At 41.7% G+C, this 20,352-nt stretch overlaps 2 protein-coding genes across 2 annotated transcripts in view; one reads left to right on the top strand and one right to left on the bottom strand.

Annotated features, from left to right (window-relative positions):
- Positions 1 to 17,138, bottom strand: part of tmtc3 (transmembrane O-mannosyltransferase targeting cadherins 3) — a 136,974-nt gene extending 119,836 nt beyond the window's left edge. The window contains exons 1-3 of the mRNA XM_071416073.1: positions 16,933 to 17,138; positions 16,061 to 16,274; positions 4,800 to 5,018 (exon numbers count right to left, since the gene is read on the bottom strand). Coding sequence (XP_071272174.1) covers positions 4,800 to 5,018; positions 16,061 to 16,249 — 408 coding nt within the window. The 5' untranslated portion in view covers positions 16,250 to 16,274; positions 16,933 to 17,138. The remainder of the gene's footprint in view (positions 1 to 4,799; positions 5,019 to 16,060; positions 16,275 to 16,932) is intronic.
- Positions 17,139 to 17,315: 177 nt separating this feature from the next.
- Positions 17,316 to 20,352, top strand: part of cep290 (centrosomal protein 290) — a 57,071-nt gene continuing 54,034 nt past the window's right edge. The window contains exons 1-2 of the mRNA XM_071416066.1: positions 17,316 to 18,929; positions 19,198 to 19,323. Of these exons, the coding sequence (XP_071272167.1) occupies positions 19,225 to 19,323 (99 nt within the window). The 5' untranslated portion in view covers positions 17,316 to 18,929; positions 19,198 to 19,224. The remainder of the gene's footprint in view (positions 18,930 to 19,197; positions 19,324 to 20,352) is intronic.

Raw genomic sequence — 20,352 nt, 5'->3', positions numbered from 1 at the left:
CAATAGTAATTTACAACATTAACAATGTCTACACTGTATTTCTGATCAATTTGATGTTATTTTAATGGACAAAAAAAAGTTTTTCTTCAAAAACAAGGATATTTCGAAGTGATCCCAAACTTTTGAACGGTAGTGTACATTATTGCAACACAAATCGGCATAAAATAGCTTCATTTTCGATAGATGACAACAGAAGTGCAACGGTATTTGGATGGCAGCCACACAAATAAATTAGCTTACAATGAAAAAGCAAAGTATTTTTTGCAGAAACGATGCATGGTCATCATATTTCTAATGTTTAGGTCTATCAGTTTAGAAGTGCAACTGAAGCACAAAATGAGTCTGATGCCCAGCAGAAACACCTGTATTTGCAGAGTTTCTCAATATTCTCTGTAGATCCTCTCAAGCACCGTCAGGTTGGATGGGGAGCGTCGCTGCACAGCTATTTTCAGGTCTCTCCAGAGATGTAAGATCGGATTCAAGTCCGAGTTCCGGCTGGCCCACTCAAGCACACTCCGAGATTTGTCCCGAAGCCGCTCCTAAGTTGTCTTGCCTGTGTGCTTAGGGTCTTTGTGAACCTTCGCCCCCTAGTCTGAGTACCTGAGCGCTCTGGAGCAGGTTTTCATCCAGGATCTCACTGTACTTCACTCCGTTCATCTTTTCCTCAATCCTGACTGCAGTCTCTGCCGCTGAAAAACATCCCCACAGCATAGTGTTGTCGCCACCATGCTTCACCGTAGGGATGGTGCCAGGTTTCCTCTAGACATGACGCTTGGCATTCAGGGAAAAGAGTTCAATCTTGGTTTCATCAGACCAAAGATTCTTGTTTCTCATAGTCAGAGTACTTTAGGGGCCTTTTGGCAAGCGGGCTGTCATGTGCCTTTTACTGAGGAGTGGCTTCCATCTGACCATTCTACCAAAAAGGCCTGATTGGTGGAGTGCTGAAGAGATGTGAGACCCTTCCAGAAGTACAACCATCTCCACAGAGGAACTATGGAGCTCTGTCAGAGTGACCATCGGGTTCTTGGTCACCTCTCTGACCAAGGCCCTTCTCCCCCGATTGCTCCGTTTGGCCAGGCGGCCAGCTCGAGAAAGAGTCTTGGTGGTCCCAAACTTCTTCTATTTAAGAATGATGGAGGCCACTGTGTTCTTGGGGACCTTTTAACACGGCAGAAATTGTTTGGTACCCTTCCCTAGATCTGTGCCTCGACACAATACTGTCTCTGAGCTCTACGTACAAATCCTTCGAACTCATGACTTGGTTTTTGCTCTGACATGCACTGTCAACTGTGGGACTTTATATTTATTTAAGCTTTATTTAACTAGGCAAGTCATTTAAGAACAAATTCTTATTTACAATGATGGCCTACCGTCATTATATAGACAGGTGTGCGCATTTCCAAATCATGTCCAATCATTTGAATTTACCACAGGTGGACTAATGTTGTAGAAACATCTCAAGGATGATCAATGGAACAGAACAAAGGGTCTGAATACTTATGTAAATAAGGTATCAGTTTTTTATTGTTAATATATTTGCAAATATTTCTAAAAACCTGTTTCGGCTTTGTCATTATTGGGTATTGTGTGTAGATTGATGAGGGAAAATGTTCATTTAATCTATTTGAGAATAAGGCTACGTAACAAAATGTGGAAAAAGTCAAGGGGTCTGAATACTTTCTGAATGCACTATATAGTCAAATAAATTCTGCAGTAGCTGTTTTCAAAGTATTTCTGCCATTTTGTTTCATAGTTAATAAAATACATAGCACAAAATCAAAGAACAAATCCTATATAGCCAACCCCACCTCATGCTGCAACACTCCCTGGGTGAGGGCTGTGTGCTCTTGAAGAACTAAGTGAAAGATAGATTTTTAGAAGCGCTGCGGACAGGCATAAAAGTTGGTCTAATTTACTTGAAAGTAAAGTCTACTGAAGTGAGAACTTGTGGTTCTTAGCTATTTATACTGAAGCAAAATATAAAAATGCAAAAATGTCAACGATTTTACTGAGTTACACTTCATGAGGAAATCAGTCAATTGAAATAAATGAATTAGGCCCTAATCTATGGATTTCACATGACTGGGAATACAGATATGCATCCGTTGGTCATCGATACAGTATCTAAAAAAAAAAAATTATGGGCCTCAGGATCTCATAACGATATTTCTGTGCATTCAAATTGCCATCGATAAACTGCAATTGTGTTCATTGTCCGTAGCTTATGCCTGCCGATACTATAACCCCACCACCACCATGGGGCACTCTGTTCACACGTTGACATCAGAAAACCTCTCGCCTACATGACCTCATACACGTGGTCTACAGTTGTGAGGCTGGTTGGACGTACTGACAAATTCTCTAAAACTTTGTTTATGGTCGAGTAATGAACATTTAGACCTCTGGCAACATCTCTGGTGGACATTCCTGCAGTCAGCATGCCAACTGCACGCTCTCTCAAAACTGTGACATAGTGTTGAGTGACAAAACTGCACATTTTAGAGGTTTTTTTTTTGTCCCTAGCACAAGGTGCACCTGCGTAATGATCATCCTCTTTAATCAGCCTCTTGATATACCCCACACCTGTCAGGTGGATGTATCATCTTGGCAAAGAAATGCTCGCAACAGTGATGTAAACTAATTTGGGTACAAAATCTGAGAGAAATAAGCTTTGTGTGTATGGAACCTTTCTGGGCTCTTTTATTTCAGCTCATGAAAGATGGGACTAACATTTAACGTGTTGAGTTTATATTTTAGTTCAGCATAGTAATACATTTGTTTTAGAAACATTACAAAGCATGCTTGTGTGTTACAAACTCATCTGCAAGGACTGAAGCTTTCTCAAGAGTGAGATCCTTGTGCTCATAAATGTAGGTAGCAACCCTTTCGTGAAGGCAATTCTTGAACTGTTAGAGAAGTATGAGTTTCTAAGTCCTTAAGGTCCTTGACCTCTTGAGAAGCACACCACCGATCAAAAAGACATACTTGTTCCCTTGCTAAATCATCATGGCGTTGTGACTCTGTATTTCGTAATTTACAGAACTGTTGTCTGTATGCCTCTGGGACCAACTCGTAAGCCTGAAGGATAGCAGCTTTAACAGTGTCATAATCTTAGCTCTGTTCAAGAGATAAAGCAGCGTACCATTTCTGAACTTGTCCCACAAGAACACTTTGGAGGAGCAGTGACCAACTATCTTGCAGCCTTTTTAGGAATGTGTCAATCCGCTCAAATAAAATGTACATCCACCTCCTTTTCGTTGAAAGGTGGTACAAGCCGGCTATTCCGACCAACATCAAACTTTGAGGGTGCAAGATAGCCTGACATGATTTGGAGTACTTCCAGATCTATTTTAATCGAATGGAATGTACACGATCTTCTTGTTCTAGGCTGGCTGCACATTCTCTTTCCCTTGTGTTCAAGCTCAAATTTCTGTTCCCATTTTATCTTTGGTTCTACCTCTCGCAGTATGGTGTGTACTCTACCACTCGCATGACCCTTTTCATCATCCTCCCTCTCCGGAAGGACTTTCTCCTACACCAAAGCAAGATAGACTAAATGACCACAGCTTTCGAATCAGCAAGGGCCACTGATGTCATAATGCTTTGCAATGACGAGCAGATTCACCTTCATACATTTATCTAGTATCTCCCATGTAGAGTTTTCCACAAATGCTTCCAACTTAAAGTCCATGTTTTTTTAAATATAAATATTAGCCTGTGTGTGTTTATGAAACTTTCAAAATGATGGAACCAATCTTATAACCCTCAGGGTGACAAACTACCACAAAAGTGTCTTTTGAACGCTCAAATACATGGGCACAGCAGAGCCTTAGAGTAGGGAATTAGAGCGACAACCATACTTCTGGGAAACAAGATCCCGTACGAGCCCCCGTTTTGTTACGTTCCCCAGCAAGAAAATCTAAAATGTTGCTCAAACAGAAGGGGGAACTAACAAAGAGTCACTGACTGTTTTAGGAGGGGTTCTGAAAGACACTCATGGGGGTGTCCACTGAAAGCAACAGAAACTGGAACCTAAAAGACACCCACTAAATTTGCACAAGAAGTGGCAAACAAAATAAAACCCACGCCAAATTAAAAAACTGGCAGAAAAAACAAAAAGTGGAGCGAAATGATAAACAGGGACGATCAGATAAAGGATTGTTTTAGAACTCAAATAGGGAGCGACAACTAAAGGTGTTCACCCTCCACATCTCTCAAGACAACTGGAGCACAGGTGAAACGCCTTCTGACTAACGAGATGACAAACCAGCACCGGTGTACAACATACTAACGAGGTGACACCAATCGGTGCACCCAACGTGTTAATGTCCAACCTTTAAATATAAATGGAAAAACCAAGGCCTGTAACTTCTACCCAGTCACACATTTATACTGACTCTACACACACACACACAATCCTTTACGCTGTTGCTACTTTGTTTATCATATATCCTAGCCTAGTCACCTTACCCCTCTACATATTTACCTCCATCACTCCAGTATCTTTGCACATTGTAAATATGGTGTTGGAACTGACCCTGTATATAGCTTCTTATTTTCTCGTTCTCCTTTTTTCCTATTTCTTGTGTGAGTTGTTCTACCTTGTTATTTTTGTGCTTCGCATTGATTACTGCATTTTGGGGTTTGGAGCTGGCAACAAAGGCATTTCACTGTACTTGTGCATGTGACATTAAAACTAAGATTATCCTAGATCTGTGCCTACAGTTGAGCAGACTTGCAGCCTTTGTGTGGACGGGGTGAACAGCAGAGTTAATCTGATCCTAGAACAACAGACTTACGGCCTCTGTGTGGATGGGGTGCACAGCGAACAGCAGGGCTGCAACCAGGCTGGAGGTCTTATCCAAGAACAGACGGCAGAACCTCAGAAAAAGCACACACACCACAGAATGCAGCCCCACGTTGAGCAGGTGGTAGGATGCAGAACTCAGCTCACTGAAGAGATAGTTCAGACGGAAGGTGAGCACTGTCAGGGGCCGGTAGGATTTGTGGCTCCGCTCCTGTAATAAGACACAAAGATATGAGAGGGAGTTATTAGCTTCAAATGCATAAAGACTGATTGAAGATAGTTGAGACATCAATTCAAAATGATTTTAGCATTAGATACAAGTCAACCCTGCTGTCAACTAGCAACTACTTTTCACTCTAGGAATGTAGTTCTGGTACCAGGTTCTGTCAGTGTCTAAGAAGAGATTAATTGACTAATCTTGAACATAGTATAGCAATTGGTTGTTAAACCACCTTAAGCCAACATAGGGATAGATGATAGTAATAATCTAGAGAAAGCTCACACCACTTGTGGGTGTGATATGCTGTAACGGCCTCAAACAAGAGAACGAACATCTTGTTCCTAAATGCAAATACTTCAGGTTTGTGTACCAACACTAAGGGTACCACGTGGCGGCACACCTGTTCTACAGCGAATAACTGTCAGGAAAATAGGGCTGTTGTGAATATAGGTGATTTTGTAGGAACTTGAAGTTCAACTCCTCTGACAATTGTTATGATGCGAAAAATCATAATCAGCAATATTGACCGCCATTGAATAATTGAACATAAAATGTATTTGAAATTCTCAGCTCAAATTCAACTAATCCCTATTCACTTGTTCATACGCATTTTTTTGCATGGGGGGCATAAACAAAGTATGACATGGTGCATGCAGAAGAGAACGGACTGCCCCCTCTGAAGCCACAGAAGTTCAATGCCGACGTGGTACTGCAGGCATTGTTAGCAGAAAACAGAATAGGCCACTAAAGTGAATAGAAAAATGTCAATCTTCATGTAAATAAAAAACATTTGCAAAGACAATCATGGTACCAATAATTGGGTTAAATACACCAGATGTATGTCCTTGAAACGATTATTTAAAAAATAAATCGCACCCAGAAGAAGTTAAGAAAAATGTAGTTGCTAACAGCAGCTTGCCGTAAGCAGGTCGGCCTTAAATTGCGCTAATCAATGAGGGTGAAGAACAGCGCAAGACTGCAATGTTACTTCCTGTAATAGCTCAAACTGCACATGCTATATGTCTCCATGAGACACCATCTTAACCGACTTCATTTAGCGTCAAAGCGCTACTGAGTCAAAATACAGTACAGTATGAAGATGGGCAGAAACTGCTTCTCCAATAGAAATCCCTGATCAAGCTTGTAGGTGATGCAACAACGTTGTCTAGCTAAGCTCATGCGCAGAAACCAATGACGTACATAAACCCTAGATTACTAATGTATTTAAAGCCACCGGAAGGCCAAATTGGCAATCTCCAGTAGGAGAAGTCCTCCCTAGGAATTAATAGAATTCTACAGCATTTCAAAATATGTTTCAAGGACAGAATAACATGTATTTAAGTGTTTTTCTGTTGTAGTGTAACATTAGTAATAACAAAAAAACATATATATACACAGTTGAAGTCTGAAGTTTACATACACTTAGGTTGGAGTCATTAAAACTTGTTTTTCAACCACTTCACAAATGTCTTGTTAACAAACTATAGTTTTTCTAACACTTGTTTACAGACAGATTATGTCACTTATAATTCACTATCACAACTCCAGTGGGTCAGAAGTTCACACACTAAGTTGACTGTGCCTTTAAACAAAATTCCTGAAAATTATGTCATTGCTTTAGAAGCTTCTGCTAGGCTAATTGACATAATTTGAGTCAATTCGAGGTGTTCCTGTGGATGTATTTCAAGACCTACCTTCAAACTCAGTGCCTCTTTGCTTGACATCATGGGAAAATCAAAAGAAATCAGCCAAGACCTCAGATAAGAAATTGTAGACCTCCACAAGTCTAGTTCATTCTTGGGAGCAATTTCCAAACGCCTGAAGGTACCACGTTCATCTGTACAAACAATAGTACGCAAGTAAAAACACCATGGGACCACGCAGGCGTCATATGGCTCAGGTATCTCCTGGAGATGAATGTACTTTGGTTCAAACCAATCCCTGAACAACAGCAAAGGACCTTGTGAAGATGCTGGAGGAAACAGGTGCAAAATTATCTATATACACAGTAAAACAAGTCCTATATCGACATAACCTGAAAGGCCGCTCAGCAAGGAAGAAGCCACTGCTCCAAAACCGCCATAAAAAAGCCAGACTACGGTTTGCAACTGCACATGAGGACAAAGATCGTACTTTTTGGAGAAATGTCCTCTGGTCTGATGAAACAAAAATAGAACTGTTTGGCCATAATGACAATTATGTTTGGAGTAGAAAGGGGGAGGCTTGCAAGCTGAAGAACACCATCCCAACCGTGAAGCACAGGGGTGGCAGCATCATGTTGTGGGGGTGCTTTGCTGCAGGAGGGACTGGTGCACTTCACAAAATAGATGGCATCCTGGGATGGAAAATTATGTGGATACATTGAAGCCAACATCAAGACATCAGTCAGGAAGTTAAAGCTTGGTTCCAAATGGACAATGACCCCAAACATACTTCCAAAGTTGTGGCAAAATGGCTTAAGGATAACAAAGTCAAGGTATTGGAGTGGCCATCACAAAGCTCTGACCTCAATCCTATAGAAAATGTGTGGGCAGAACTGAAAAAGCATGTGTGAGCAAGGAGGCCAACAAACTTGACTCAGTTACACCAGCTGTCAGGACGAATGGGCCAAAATTCACCAAACTTATTGTGGGAAGCTTGTGGAAGACTCCCCGAAACATTTGACCCAAGTTAAACAATTTAAAGGCAATGCTACCAAATACTAATTGAGTGTATGTAAACTTCTGACCCACTGGGAATGTGATGAAAGAAATAAAAGCTGAAATACAGTGCTTTGAAAAAGTATTTTACCCCTTCCTGATTCCTTATGTTTTTGCACGTCACATTTAAATGTTTCAGATCAAACCATTTGTAATATTACCCAAGTAAACAGAAAATGCAGTTAAGTGATAATTTTATTTATTAAGGGAAAAAAAGCTATCCGAACCTTCATGGCCCTATGTGATAAAGTAATTGCCCCCTAAACCTAATAAATGGTTGTGCCACCCTCAGCAGCAACAACTGCAATCATGCGTTTGCAATAACTAGCAATGAGTAGTTCACATCGCTGTGGAGTAATTTTGGCCCACCAATACAAAGAGACGTGCTTGGGCCAAGAAACACGAGAAATGGACATTAGCCTGGTGGACATCTGTCCTTTGGACTGATGAGTAAGAATTTTAGGTTTTTGATTCCAACTGCTCTGTCTTTGTGAGACGCAGAGCAGGTGAACGGATGATCTCCACGTGTGGTTCCCACTGTGAAGCATGGAGGGGGTGTGATGGTGCTTTGCTGGTAACATTGTCAGTGATATATTTCAAATTCACACTTAACCAGCATGGCTTACCACAGCATTCTGCAGCAATACGCCATCCCATCAGGTTTGCGCTTAGTGGGACTATCATTTGTTTTTCAACAGGACAATGACCCAACACACCTCCAGGCTGTTTAAGGATAATTTGACCAAGAAGGAGAGTAACAAAGTGCTGCATCAGATGGCCTGGCCTCCACAATCACACAACCTCAACCCAATTGAGATGGTCTGGGATGAGTTGGACCGTAGAGTGAAGGAAAAGCAGCCAACAAGTGCTCAGCATATGTGGGAACTCCTTCAAGACCATTGGAAAAGCATTCCAGGTGAAGCTGGATAAGAGAATGCCAAGAGTGTGCAAAGCTGTTATCAAGGCAAAGGGTGGCTACTTTGAAGAATCTCACATTTATTTTGATTTGTTTAACAATTTTTGGTTACTACATGATTTCATGTGTGTGATTTCATAGTTTTGATGTCTTCACTATTATTCTACAACGTAGAAAAAAGTAAAAATAAAGAAAAACCCTTGAATAAGTCCAGTCACAACTCCAACACCATCATTAAGCTGGCCGATGTCACAACATTGGCAGGCCAGATCACAGACAACGATGAGACAGGCTATAGGGAGGAGGTCAGAGACTTGGCCGTGTGGTGCCAGGACAACAACATCTCCCTCAACGTGATCAAGACAAAGGAGATGATTGTGGATTGCAGGAAAAGAAGGACAGAGCAAGCCCCCATTCTCATCAACAAGGCTGTAGTGGAGCAGGTTGAGAGATTCAAGTTCCTTGGTGTCTACACCAACAAATTATCATGGTCGAAACACACCAAGACAGTCCTGAAGAGGGCAGAACAAAGCCTATTCTCCCCCTGGCTACCCCAACTCCGGCCAACAGCTCCGCACCCCCGCAGCTACTTGCCCGAGCCTCCACAGCTTCTCCTTCACCCAAATCCAGATAGCAGATGTTCTGAAAGAGCTGCAAAACCTGGACCCGTACAAATCAGCTGGGCTAGACAATCTGGACCCTCTCTTTCTAAAACCATCCGCAGCCATTGTTGCAACCCCTATTACCAGTCTGTTCAACCTCTCTTTCGTATCGTCCGAGATCCCTAAAGATTGGAAAGCTGCCGCGGTCATCCCCCTCTTCAAAGGGAGTGACACTCTAGACCCAAACTGTTATAGACCTATATCCATCCTGCCCTGCCGTTCTAAAGTCTTCGAAAGCCAAGTTAACAAACAGATCAATGACCATTTCGAATCCCACCGTACCTTCTCCGCTGTGCAATCCGGTTTCCGAGCTGGTCACGAGTGCACCTCAGCCACGCTCAAGGTACTAAATGATATCATAACCGCCATCGATAAAAGACAGTACTGTGCAGGTGTCTTCATCGACCTGGCCAAGGCTTTCGACTCTGTCAATCACCGTATTGTTATCGGCAGACTCAATAGCCTTGGTTTCTCAAATGACTGCCTCGCCTGGTTCACCAACTACTTCGCAGACAGAGTTCAGTGTGTCAAATCGGAGGGCCTGTTGTCCGGACCTCTGGCAGTCTATGGGGTACCACAGGGTTCAATTCTTGGGCCGACTCTTTTCTCTGTGTATATCAACGATGTCGCTCTTGCTGCGGGTGATTCCCTGATCCACCTCTATGCAGACGACACCATTCTGTATACATCTGGCCCTTCTTTGGACACTGTTAACTAACCTCCAAACAAGCTTCAATGCCATACAACTCTCCTTCCGTGGCCTCCAACTGCTCTTAAACGCTAGTAAAACCAAATGCATACTTTTCAACCGTTCGCTGCCCACACCTGCCCGCCCAACTAGCGTCACTACTCTGGACGGTTCTGACCTAGAATATGTGGACAACTGCAAATACCTAGGTGTCTGGCTTGACTGTAAACTCTCCTTCTAGACTCATATCAAAGATCTCCAATCCAAAATCAAATCTAGAATCAGCTTTCTATTTCGCAACAAAGCCTTCTTCACTCACGCCGCCAAACTTAACCTAGTAAAACGGACTATCCTACCGATCCTTGACTTTGGCGATGTCATCTACAAAATAGCTTCCAATACTCTACTCAGCAAACTGGATGCAGTCTATCACAGTGCCATCCGTTTTGTTACCAAAGCCCCTTATACCACCCACCACTGCGACTTGTATGCTCTAGTTGGCTGGCCCTCGCTACATATTCGTAGCCAGACCCACTGGCTCCAGGTCATCTATAAGTCTATGCTAGGTAAAGCTCCGCCTTACCCCAGCTCACTATAGCAACACCCACCCGTATCACGCGCTCCAGCAGGTATACCTCACTGGTCATCTCCAAAGCCAGCACCTCTTTTGGCCGCCTTTCCTTCCAGTTCTCTGCTGCCAGTGACTGGAACGAATTGCAAAAATCGCTGAAGCTGGAGACTTACATTTCCCTCACTAACTTTAAACATCAGCTATCTGAGCAGCTAACCGATCGCTGCAGCTGTACATAGTCCATCTGTAAATAGCCCACCCAATCTACCTACCTCAACCCATATTGTTTCATTTACTTTTCTGCTCTTTTGCACACCAGTATCACTACTTGCACATCATCATCATCAGCTCATCTATCGCTACTATGGCCTATTTATTGCCTTAACTCCTCACGCCATTTGCACACACTGTATATAGACTTTCTTTTTTTCTATTGTGTTATTGACTGTACGCTTGTTTATTCCATGTGTAACTCTGTGTCGCACTGCTTTGCTTTATCTTGGCCAGGTCGCAGTTGTAAATGAGAACTTGTTCTCAACTAGCTTACCTGGTTAAATAAAGGTGAAATTAAAATAAAGAAATTAAGTCAGGAGACTAAAAAGATTTGGCATGGATCCTCAAATAATTAAACAGCTGCACCATCGAGAGCATCCTGCCTGCACTCCAGAGGGCTTACGGTCATTCACATCACTGGGGCCAAGCTTCCTGTCATCCAGGACCTCTATACCAGGCGGTGTCACAGGAAGGACCTAAAAATTGAGAAAGACTCCAGGACTGTTCTCTCTGCTACCGCACGGCAAGCGGTACCGGAGCGCCAAGTCTAGCTCCAAAAGGATTCTAAACAGCTTCTACCCCCAAGCCATAAGACTCCTGAACATCTAATCAAAAGGCCACCCGGACTATTTACATTGCCCCCACCCCCGTCCCTCTTTTACACTGCTGCTACTCTGTTATTATCTATGCATAGTCACTTTAATAACTCAACATGTACATATTAGCTCGACTAACTGGTGCCCCCGCACATTGACTCTGGACCGGTACCCCCTGTATATAGCCTAACTATTGTTATCTTACTGCTGCTCTTTAATTATAAAAAAATAAAAATTACTTAACACTTATTTTTCTCTTAAAACTGCATTGTTGGTTAAATAGGGGGCGCCCTTTTCACTTCTGGATAAAATTGTGCCCAATTTAAACGGCCTCGTACTCTGTCCTAGATCATATGATATGCATATTATTATTACTATTGGATAGAAAACACTGAAGTTTCTAAAACGGTTTGAATTATATCTGTGAGTAAAACAGAACTCATTTGGCAGGCAAACTTCCAAACAGGAAGTGAAAATTCTGAAATGGGTCTCTGTGAAAGGCATCGCCTATTCAATTGCCTTGTATTTATGGATCTGTAGGCACTTCATACGCCTTCCACTAGATGTCAACAGGCAGTAGAACGTGGAATGAAGTGTCTAGCCTTATTTGGGACCGGATGAGTCATTGGAGTGAGAGGTCAGCCATATTGGCAGTATTCGGCTACGCACTTAGGTTTGTCATATCTTTGTCTGCAATGCGTTAGGTAGACAGGAAGAAATGCTCCGTCTGGGACGTTATTGGATATATTTGTGAAAAACATCCTAAAGATGGATTCTCAACTGAGTTTGACCAGTTTATTCGACTTTTATTATCACTTTTTGAATTTTTCGTTCATGCGTAAAATCTTCATGGACACGTGAGCTACACCATGCTAGCCAAAGTTGCTAATTCGACAGAAGAAATGGACATTCTAAAACAAAACAGCGATTTATTGTGGAACTATTCTGATGAAAGTTCATCAAAGGTAAGGGAATATTTATGATGTTATTTTGTAATTTTGTGGACTCTTTGGACTCCAACATGGCAGAGAATGGCTGAGCGCTGTCTCAGATTATTGCATGCTGTGCTTTGTACTAAAGTTATTTTTTTTAAATCTAACACAGCGGTTGCATTAAGAACCAGTGTATCTTTAATTATATGTGCAACATGTATTTTTCAGCAAAGTTTATGAGGAGTTTTTTTCTGTTAGATTACGTGGCTGTCTAAAATTTCTCCGGACATTTTGGTGCCATTTGTGACCATGGCGGCAATGTAAAACCCCAATTTGTAGCTATAAATATGCACATTTTCGAACAAAACATAAAAGTATTGTATAACATGTCATAAGACTGTCATCTGATGAAGTTGTTCAAAGGTTAGTGATTAATTTTATCTCTATTTGTGGGTTTTGTGAAAGCTATCTTTACGGTGAAAAAATGGCGTTGTGTTTTGGGCTATTGTGGTGAGCTAACATAAATATATATGTTGTGTTTTCGCTGTAAAAGATTTTTAAAAATCGGACATGTTGGCTGGATTCATATCTTTCATTTGCTGTATTGGACTTGTGATTTCATGAAATTATATGATATCCCTGTGGCGCTAGGCTAGGCTATGCTAGGCAGCTTTTCTGATGAGAATGATCCCGGATCCGGGATGGGTGGTCCGTAGAGGTTAAAGGCTTGTAAGTAAGCATTTCACTGTAAGGTCTACACCGGTTGTATTAGGCGCATGTGACAAACAAAATTTGATTTGAGTAGGTGTTCTAAAACTTTTGACCGTTGAGAGAGTGAGTTAACATTCACTACCGTTCAAAAGTTTGGGGTCACTTAGAAATGTGCTTATTTTTTTAAAGAAATGCAAAACAAGTTGTCCATTAAAATAACAAAATGTATCAGAAATACAGTGTAGACATTGTTAATGTTGTAAATGACTATTGTAGCTGGAAACAGCAGATTTATGGAATATCTACATAGGTGTACAAATGCCCATTATCAGCAACCATCACTCCTGTGTTCCAATGGCACATTGTGTTAGCTAATCCAAGTTTATCATTTTAAAAGAGTAACTGATCATTAGAAAACTCTTTTGCAATTACGTTAACACAGCTTAAAACTGTTGTCCTGATTAAAGCAGCAATAAAACTGTCCTTCTTTAGTTGAGTATCTGGCGCATCAGCATTTGTGGGTTCGCTTACAGGCTCAAAATGGACAGAAACAAAGACCTTCCCTCTGAAACTTCTCAGTCCATTCTTGTTCTGAGAAATGATGGCTATTCCATGTGAGAAGTTGCCAAGAAACTGAAGATTTTCTACAACGCTGTGTACTACTACCTTAACAGAACAGCGCAAACTGGCTTTAATCATTCTGCCACAACTTTGGAAGTACGTTTGGGGTTTAACTTCCTGACTGATGTCTTGAGATGTTGCTTCAATATATCCACATAATTTTCCTACCTCATCATGCCATTTATTTTGTGAAGAGCACCAGTCCCTCCTGCAGCAAAGCACCCCCACAACATGATGCTGCCACCCCCGTGCTTCACGGTTGGGATTGTGTTCTTCGGCTTACAAGCCTCATCCTTTTTCCTCCAAACATAACTATGGTCATTATGGCCAAACAGTTCTATTTTTGTTTCATCAGACCAGAGGACATTTCTCCAAAAAGTACAATCTTTGTCCCCATGTGCAGTTGCAAACCGTAGTCTGGCTTTTTTATGGCGGCTTTGGAGCAGTGGCTTCTTCCTTCCTGAGCAGCCTTTCAGGTTATTTCAATATGGGACTTGTTTTACTGTGGATATAGATACCTTTGTACCTGTTTCCTCCAGCATCTTCACAAGGTCCTTTGCTGTTGTTCTGGGATTGATTTGCACTTTTCGCACCAAGTACGTTCATCTCTAGGAGACAGAATGCGTCTCCTTCCTGAGCGATATGACGGCTGCGTGGTCCCATGGTGTTTATACTTGCGTACTGTTGTTTGTACAGATGAACGTGGTACCTTCAAGCGTTTGGAAATTGCTCCCAAGGATGAACCAGACTTGTGGAGGTCTACAATTTATTTTCTGAGGTCTTGGTTGATTTCTTTTGATTTTCCCATGATGTCAAGCAAAGAGGCACTGAGTTTGAAGTTAGGTCTTGAAATACATCCACAGGAACACCTCCAATTGACTCAAATGATGTCAATTAGCCTATCAGAAGCTTCTAAAGCAATGACATAATTTTTGGGCATTTTCCAAACTGTTTAAAGGCACAGTCAACTTAGTGTATGTAAACTTCTGACCCACTCTAATTGTGATAGTGAATTATAAGTGAAATAATCTGTTTGTAAACAAGTGTTGGAAAAATTACTGTCATGCACAAAGAAGATGTCCTAACCGACTTGCCAAAACTATAGTTTGTTATCAAGACATTTGTGGAGTGGTTGAAAAACTAGTTTTAATGACTCCAACCTAAGTGTATGTAAACTTACGACTTCAACTGTATATATACACACACACACTTAAAAAAAAATCATAGATAGAAACACATTATCGGGTCTAATGGTAATCAGTGTCACTTTCACGAGGTTGGAGTAATAACACGTTCAACTACAGTAGTGAAGAGGGCACGACAAAAAGATTTGGCATGGGTCCCTAGATCCTCAAAATTCTACAGCTGCACCGTTGAGACCATCCTGACTGGTTACATCACTGCCTGGTATGGTAACTGCTTAGCCTCCGACCGTAAGGCACTCCAGAGGGTAGTGCATACGGCCATTCAAATCACTGAGGCCAACTTCCTGCCATTCAGGACGTCTATACCAGGCGGTGTAAGAGCAAAGCCCTAAAAATTGTCAAAGACTTCAGCCACCCAGTCAAGGACTGTTCTCTCTGCTACCGCACGACAAGTGGTAATGGAGCGGAAAGTCTCGGACCAAAAGGCTCCTTAACAGCTTCTACCCCCAAGCCATAAGACTGCTGAACAATTACTCAAAAATGCCACCGGACAATTTACATTGACCCCACCCCTCCTCCATTTGTTTTGTACACTGCTGCTACTCACTGTTTATTATCTATGCAGTCAGTTCACCCCTACCTACATGTACAAATTACCTCAACTAACCTGTAACCCGCATAGTGACGCGGTACCGGTACCCCGTTTATAGCCTCGTTATTGTTATTTTATTGTGTTACTTTTTACTTTAGTTTATTTGGTAAATATTTTATTAACTCTACTTAAACTGCACTCTTGGTTAAGGGCTTGTAAGCATTTCACGTTAAGGTTTACACTTGTTGTATTCGGCGCATGTGACAAATAAAGTTGTATTTGATTTGCTTTAAGACAGCGGCTTGAATCTAGGTTGTGCCCTTCAGGTTTAAAAAATAAACTACGGAATAATGTTTTGCTTCAATCATTGACGTCTCAAACCCCAGCCTCGTCTGCTTGGCAAGCTTTCTCAAAAGTCTTGCGATGTTGCACCTCTGGGTGTAGAAACTCTTCACATAGTAATGAATGGTGTCACAGTCGATGGCTTTGTCAATTCATAAGAATTTGTTGTTAACTGACTTGCCTAGTTACATAAAGGTAAAATAAAAAATTTATTAAATATATATATAGTCATTGGTTGCATGACATGTGATGGGTAATCTAGTGCACCAGACAGATTCAAATCACCTCAGCCATGGGCGTGCCCCAGAAGTCATTGAGGAAGAGGTTGCGGAGAGGGGTGGCAGGCCGCAGGTCCTTGTTGTCCAGGATGGCTGAGACATCATCGAACACAAAGCCGCAGGACAGGCTGTTCCAGTAACACCCCACCACCAGTCCAGTCAAAAGCAAGATCTCCATCCACGACACGACAGCCATCGCTGACAAACGGCTTCATTGATCACTGTGATAAAGGAAGTAAGAGCAGGACAGAAGAGATCAGACTAGAGGATGTCTTTGTTCAATATCACATTATGGTTCACACATACAATGTGTCCAGCCCAGATTTGCTAGGATGCCAATGCCACAGCCTGGTGACAAGAGACTGGCATCACAACAATGTATGCCTTCTAGTAAACTCTGATTCATGTTCCCATACAACGCAGACAGATTCGATTAATACTAACGATGATGACCAGGGAGATCATATTAAAACTTGAAAGGCTACAATGTAGTGTGCTAGCTCTAGTCCCTGGCATTAGTTAGCTTAGTTCCTCACTAGTTAGCTAAGCTATCCATCGAGAAAACGATTCGATTGGAATCATGCCGTTTCAGTCATGTTAGTTATACATGTTACATTTAACTTCAATAAACGTCAAACATTATCATGTAGCTAGACAGTAATTGCGACGAATTAGACGCATAACAACAACTAACGTTAGCTAGCTACTGTAAGTATTTCTACGCCTGCTAGTTCTACGTCGGTTAAACTCGGTAAAATGTTTGGATATCTAACATTTGACTTATCTCGTTTACAAACTACTGATAAAAATTGTTTACATTTCCTAAAATGTTATGTTCAATAACAATGTTAGAATTAGTGTGAAAATACAGAAACATACGTGAATTAGAGTATTTTATCGGCCATTGACATTCTAATGTTGCATACGCTAACAACTAGGAACATAAAAACTCCCAAAAAGGCTAGCAATAAATCCCAAACCATTTCCGGGGCAAAGTTGAAGGTAAAAAGTGGCATTGATTTCTGAAACAGCCGTGACTATAATGTTGTTGTCACAAATCCAATGACACTATAAAAAATATAAAAAATAAAGTGGAGAATACAATGTATTTTCTATAAAACTTGAAACGTGTTTTAAAGAGGACGGAAGGCGCTTTGGCTCGCTGAATAGCTTTTGCAGCAGTGTCACGACGTTATCAGCCGTAAAGTAGCAGGTTGTACGAATTTACCATCTGAGGGCAAAGATCCCCGTTGTATGTGACGTGTAGACAGGGTGGCGAGAGTGAGGAAACAGAAGAGTCATTATCTGTTCTTTTGAGTTTTGAAGTTGAGTCTTTGCCTGCCAAAGTGAAGTTAGGATATATAAGTTATACTGTACGAGCGTATGTGCCGAATACATTAAGACGCTACAGGTGTTAAGCTTATGGGCATGTGGCAGCAGTGTGTAGACGGTAGGGTCCAAGGTGTGAGAAATGTGCAGAAGGGCATGAGACAAAGGAATGTGTAGTATTGGGGAAAGTAGTGGAATGTGTTAATTTTAGGGGTGCCCTTGGAGCTGGGGATCAGAAATGTCCCATGCGAGAGAGGCAGGTGGGGTTTCCAGGGGTAGAGTAGAGCAGAAGTTGTCATATGTTGAGGCAGTGAAGAAAGTAGAGGAAGATGGGTTAAGGGGGAGGAGTGGGGAGAGTAGTAGAGATATACCAGCACAGAGGGATAGGCCAAAAAGTGAAAAGTTTCAGTAAGATTGGATTTTTAGCATTTATATCAATGGTTATCAATTGTACTGCAGGGACGGATCGGAAGTCTCAGAGAAAATTGAAGTTGTGGTGGCAGCTGCAGAGAGGTATTTGGGTGTGCGAGACTTGACAGCAGAAGAGTTACAGGATTTTTTTATTTCACCATTATTTAACCAGGTAGGCTAGTTGAGAACAAGTTCTCATTTACAACTGCGACCTGGCCAAGATTAAGCAAAGCAGTGCGACACAAACAACAACACAGAGTTACACATGGAATAAACAAACATACAGTCAATAACGCAATAGAAAAAAAGTCTATATACAGTGTGTGCAAATGAGGTTAGATAAGGGAGGTAAGGCAATAAATAGGCCATAGTGGTGAAATAATTAGGCACTGGAGTGATAGATGTGCAGAAGATGAATGTGCAAGTAGTGATACTGGGGTGCAAAGGAGAAAGAAGAAGAAAATAACAGAATAGGGATGAGGTAGTTGGATGGGCTATGTACAGGTGCAGTGAGCTGCTCTGACAGCTGGTGCTTAAAGTTAGTGAGGGAGATATGAGGCTTCAGTGATGTTTGCAATTCATTCCAGTCACTGGCAGCAGAGAACTGGAAGGAAAGGCAACCAAAGGAGGAATTGGCTTTGGGAGTGACAAGTGAAATATACCTGCTGGAGCGCGTGCTAAGGGTGGGTGCTGCTATGGTGACCAGTGAGCTGAGATAAGGCGGGGCTTTACCTAGCATAGATTTATAGATGTGTTAAGTGGTGATGTCCCATCCTTTCAGAGTGATGGCATGAGGTAGGAATATATACATTTAATTAGTGGAGTAGGGGGGTGTTCATGTTATATCATTTTGAAATGAGTGAGTATAGTGTTAGATGGTAGGGTATTTACTTAGTACATTTTTATTTTTCAAGTAAAGTATAAGGGAGTTGGACTCCTGTGTAGTAGGTGGCGGTAATGCAACAAATTGGATGCCAACCGCCGTTAAACCGCATAGACGAAGAAGAAGTTGTACGAATCGATTTACGACTGTTGTCAACGGTAACTTAGCAACTGGAGCAGCCGTTGAAGATGGCTAGCTAAAATAGCAAGTGAGCTAGCCAAACAGTACGTTGTAGCGGGTATATGAAAAAAAGGTTAGGTAAAAGTTAATGTCTTACTGATAAAAGGAAAATAATACATATCACCATATGTTATTCATATACATTGTTGAATGTATTTTGCGTCGCCCAATGCAATGTTAAACACATCTTGAAGCAAATAGCAGAAGCTAATGTTAGTTAACGTTAGCTACATAGCCACAAATAAAATGCATTTTGCAAGGATAATAGCCATAGCTATGTTGTCCATTTACAGCATTAACCTAACTTACAATGTGTGTCTGTCCATCTATTTGTTCCACAGTTTCTGTTAGCTAACACAATTGTCAATATGCCTCCTCATCTTGACTGGAGAATGGTGATGGATGCTGACCCAGAACAGCTGCAGGAGAGTGGAGATGCAGAGATAATCAACCACATGTTTTTACAGGTACAGAGACGTTACTGTTCATAGGTGTCCATGCATGCACCTCAAATGTTCTAATCTGATAGTACTGTTTCCCAGGTCTGATCAATCAAATAGTCCAATCTAGTGAGTGGTCCGGCTGTTCCTGACAAAAGCATCATACTGACTGGGAGTATGGCTAGACTGTACACTGTCCTTCTCAGCACATATCAAAGCTGCAGGTTAAAGTTAAATCTAGACTTGGTTTCCTCTATCGTAATCGCTCCTCTTTCACCCCAGCTGCCAAACTAACCTCACCCCAGCTGCCAAACTAACCCTGATTCAGATGACCATCCTACCCATGCTAGATTACGGAGACATAATTTATAGATCAGCAGGCAAGGGTGCTCTCGAGCAGCTAGATGTTCTTTACCATTCGGCCATCAGATTTGTCACCAATGCTCCTTATAGGACACATCACTGCACTCTATACTCCTCTGTATACCTGTCGAAAGACCCATTATATTATTCTTATTTATAAAACCCTCTTAGGCCTCACTCCCCCCTATCTGAGATGTCTACTGCAGCCCTCATCCTCCACATACAACACCAGTTCTGCCAGTCACATTTTGTTAAAAGTCCCCAAACACACACATCCCTGGGTCACTTCTCTTTTTAGTTCGCTGCAACTAGCGACTGGAACGAGCTGCAACAAACACTCAAACTGAACAGTTTTTATCTCAATCTCTTCATTCAATGACTCAATCATGGACACTCTTACTGACAGTTGTGGCTGCTTTCCGTGATGTATTGTTGTCTCTACCTTATTGCCCTTTGTGCTGTTGTCTGTGCCTAATAATGTTTGTACTATGTTTTGTGCTGCTACCATGTTGTGTTGCTACCATGCTGTTGTCATGTTGTGTTGCTACCATGCTGTGTTGTCATGTGTTGCTGCCTCGCTATGTTGTTGTCTTAGGTCTCTCTTTATGTAGTGTTGTGTTGTCTCTCTTGTCGTGATGTGTGTTTTGTCCTATATTTTTGTATTATTATTATTATCGCGGCCCCCGTCCCCAC

The sequence above is a fragment of the Salvelinus alpinus genome, chromosome 9 (genome assembly GCF_045679555.1).
Source record: "Salvelinus alpinus chromosome 9, SLU_Salpinus.1, whole genome shotgun sequence".
Classification (NCBI taxonomy): domain Eukaryota; kingdom Metazoa; phylum Chordata; class Actinopteri; order Salmoniformes; family Salmonidae; genus Salvelinus; species Salvelinus alpinus.
Note: the sequence above shows the minus strand (reverse complement) of the source record. Positions and strands in the feature narration are given on the sequence as shown.